The sequence below is a fragment of the Magnolia sinica genome, chromosome 12 (genome assembly GCF_029962835.1).
Source record: "Magnolia sinica isolate HGM2019 chromosome 12, MsV1, whole genome shotgun sequence".
Classification (NCBI taxonomy): Eukaryota; Viridiplantae; Streptophyta; class Magnoliopsida; order Magnoliales; family Magnoliaceae; genus Magnolia; species Magnolia sinica.
The window spans coordinates 15,081,179-15,084,692 of record NC_080584.1 but is presented as its reverse complement, the minus strand read 5'-3'; the positions used below and the strand labels follow the sequence as shown (position 1 = coordinate 15,084,692).

General features: G+C 41.3%; 1 protein-coding gene across 1 annotated transcript; it reads right to left on the bottom strand.

Annotated features, from left to right (window-relative positions):
* Positions 1 to 510: 510 nt before the first annotated feature.
* Positions 511 to 3,049, bottom strand: LOC131220380 (protein argonaute 2-like). Its single transcript, XM_058215318.1, has 2 exons — positions 2,847 to 3,049; positions 511 to 1,452 (listed from the first exon to the last, which is right to left on the bottom strand). Exons 1-2 carry the CDS (start codon positions 2,978 to 2,980, stop codon positions 987 to 989), a joined length of 600 nt encoding a protein of 199 aa, XP_058071301.1. The 5' UTR covers positions 2,981 to 3,049; the 3' UTR covers positions 511 to 986.
* Between the last annotated feature and the right edge of the window lie 465 nt (positions 3,050 to 3,514).

Here is a 3,514-nt window from a genome sequence, read left to right as displayed (position 1 = left end):
AACCCACTCCAGTAGACCCATACGAATTGAGACACAGCTCACTACTTTTCTCTAATACTTCAGTGGTTCCAGCAAGACAACAAGGGTTGAACCTTTGCTAGAAGAACAGACCAATGGTGTGATTTAGAACGGTTCATCTGAACCAGTGGCTAAAGTACTGACCAGTGCAGTGTTCTAAATCAAAAGAAATTTCTTCTCTTTCTTACTCTTGTGGGATTTTTTCTATATTGTAATTCTGCCAGATAAAGTGTATAAAAGTTTCATTTGGTGGGCCTTCGTGTTTGCTGAACGCAGACCCACATCAGACTCATTGTATCCTAGAAGCGGTTTGCCTGTAACCTATCAGCTTACTCAATTCACTTGAGTAGGGGCAAATAACGCTTTAAGGACAGCGTTTCAGACGTGCTTCAGCCTGTCCTGATTTCAGATTATTTTACAATTTTTTGATTTCCACATTATACAGAAATATATTAATCTGTATAAGATACAACAGTATGTTCCTATGTTACGCACAAGGCCAAAAATTCAAGCTAACCTATGATTTAGATATCTTATAGAAGAAAACAGTTGGGAAAGATACATCCACCCTTTATTTCTACGAAGTCAATTGTGATTATTATACAAAATCTAATCAAACCATTTAATGCCACACAAAAATTCAGGGCTGGACCAAAAAACATGCCCATCCACATTTAGGTGGGTCATGCTAAGGAAAATAAGTTGGAAGGTGAACAATTCCCTGTACACTATTTTCAATCATGTGGTCTACCTAAATCATAGATAGAGTTGAGTTTTAAGCGCCCAGTGGTTGGGGTGCATTTCAAATAAACATCTTGACCAGGCCCACTAATTCTTACCACTTTGCTCTTCTGGCCGACTCTAGCCGTCGTTACAATCTAATGGAAGGTACACTAATACTAATTCCAGCTCATCGATGCCATGACGGCCACAATCGATATACCCGGAGTACTCTGTTGCTGTTCATATCAGCACACATGATTATGACTTGGTGATTGTCCAGGCAGGGAACCTTGAATCTTGTTTTTGATGTTGGAAGCAAGAACCATATAGTCCTTGTCCTTGCCCTGGTTGGCGTGGGGGCTCAAGAAGCATTGTGTAACTAACTCAATCTCAGTTTTGCATATCCACTTGAGGGAGTTGAAGCCCTTATGGCAGCTCTCCATGGGGCAGAAGAGAATCTGCAGCTTCCCTTCAGCGCGTTCATAGACATGTTTCAGTACATTGTATAGTTGCTTCTCGTCGGAAAGAACGCGAACGTTAGACTGCTCATGGAAAAGGAATTGCCGGTTCATGCCAACGCCGACCCTGGCGGCTGAGTCGACGATCCTTTCAGTGAATTGATCGACGTCGAGCTGATACCAGCGATCGGATGTGGTGAAGTCCAGAATCGCCCACCTATCGATCTGTTTAAACTGATCTGCATTAACCGTTCTGTTAAAGAACAACAAAGAAGAAAACTCTGAGATACGAAGAAATTAGAAACAACAATGTCATCATTGAAATGACTATCGATTTAGATAATCCAATCAAATAAGCCAAGCCCAAAAATCAAACTGATTGAAAAATCTTAGCTGTTTGGTGAGATGACTTCGCCACGTCATTTTTTCATACACCAATCTGATTGGTTTTCATCCAGTGGGCTTTTTAGTACTTATTTCAATAAACAAGGGTTCAAAGAGAGTTTGCCAAAAGGATTTTGACCAAATTGTGTTAAGGTGACAAACACAAATTTTGAGTGTGCATCTAAACAGGCCCCAAATCCCTCAATCTCAAAAAATGATATGGTTCCATTGACTATTACATAATTTTAGCATTTTTGTTAAAGTCCCTTGATATACATCATACATGGTGACATGTCTAATATCACGAGCTTTTAGATCAAGTGGTTATTTGACATGGTATTAGAGTAGAAAGTCTTTTGTTCAATTTTCTTTGAATATGGAGTGCAGTAAATATGCTTCACTGAAGTTGAAAATAATATCAGCTTGATTCAAAACTTTTGTAGCCCACAAAAAGTTTATTATAATTAATCACCATCATTTACTGTGGTGTGGTCCACTTTAGATTTGTTCTACTTCATTTTTTTTATACACAATGCCTTAAAATAAGCTGGCAAAATGAATAGATGACATGGATATACAACACATACATCAAGGTGGGCTCAACAATCAAGGACTCACCCAATAAGCACTTACCCTGGACTCACCTAATCCGAACCGTCCAAGAGGCCATCGATGGTGCCGTGACGACGTGATTCACATGAGAGATCCATGCCATTCACTAGGTGGGCCCCACACCCAACCTCCTCACGTCCAACTTATCATGTTGAGTATGTGGTCTCTCTCTCTCTCTCTACCGTCCATTTCTTAGACAAGTAGGGGCCGCCTTATTATTGGGCCACGTTCAAGGTAGGGCCCATCTGATGAATGGGCTACTCTGGGTTTCAGGCCAGGGCATGTTTATGGTGGGGCCCACCTGATGAGTAACCACGAAACAAGCTCACCTAACCCTGAAAAACAGAGCAGCAGACGGATCGTTCCAACCGAGTCTATCACAACTATAAAACAATGTCTCCTAACTCTAAAAAAAAGTGATCAGACGTATCAATCCGACCGAGTCAACTCACCCGATCCTACCATAACAGCAAAACAAGCTCTCCAAACCCTAAAAAACAGAGCAGCATACAGATCGATTCAAACGAGTCGACTGACTCAAGAACAGTTAGATACCAGCCCAACCCAAATCCTCAAATCAAAGATTCACCACACAAATTCAAACATAGAGTAATGAAAATAACAGAGTAAGAAATTCAAGAAAATACTCACCCAGCGGAGTCGTCTTCCCCGCAGGATCTGAACTCGATTGATGGAACACGTAGTGGGCCCCACCTCCTCCACCGGTTAGCGAGCAAGATCGTCTTCAACGATTGCCACCAATCTCTTGAAGAGATATTCCCCATTGAAAGAAATGAGGAGTACCAACTTCCCCACTCCGCAATGTACTGAAAAAACACTCGAAATCTGGTTTCTTGATTTCCTCTCTCACAGAGAGACTGTCATTCAATTCGTAAATATATAGTGGAAAGAAAGGGGAAGCGGATTGCGTGGTGTGACACGCACACCACCTAGGTGTGTTGACGTCACCAAGTTCTGTGAGCCCCACCATGATTTATGTGTTAAATCCAAACCGTCCATCCATTTTTGGATATTATTTTAGGGCATGTACCTAAAATTGAGGAAGATCCAAACCTAAAGTGGACCATACAACCGAAAGCTGTTTTTGCAATGACCTCCACCGTTGAAACCTTACTAGGGCCCGCCATGAAGTTTATTTTCCATCCAACCTGTTCATAAGGTCATAAATACTTGGATGAAGGATAAAATCAAATATCATCTTGATCCAAAACATATGCGTCCCACAACAATATTTCAACGGTGGGAACTCATCTCCACTGTTTTCTGTGGTGTGGTCCAGTTGAAATTTGGATCTGCCT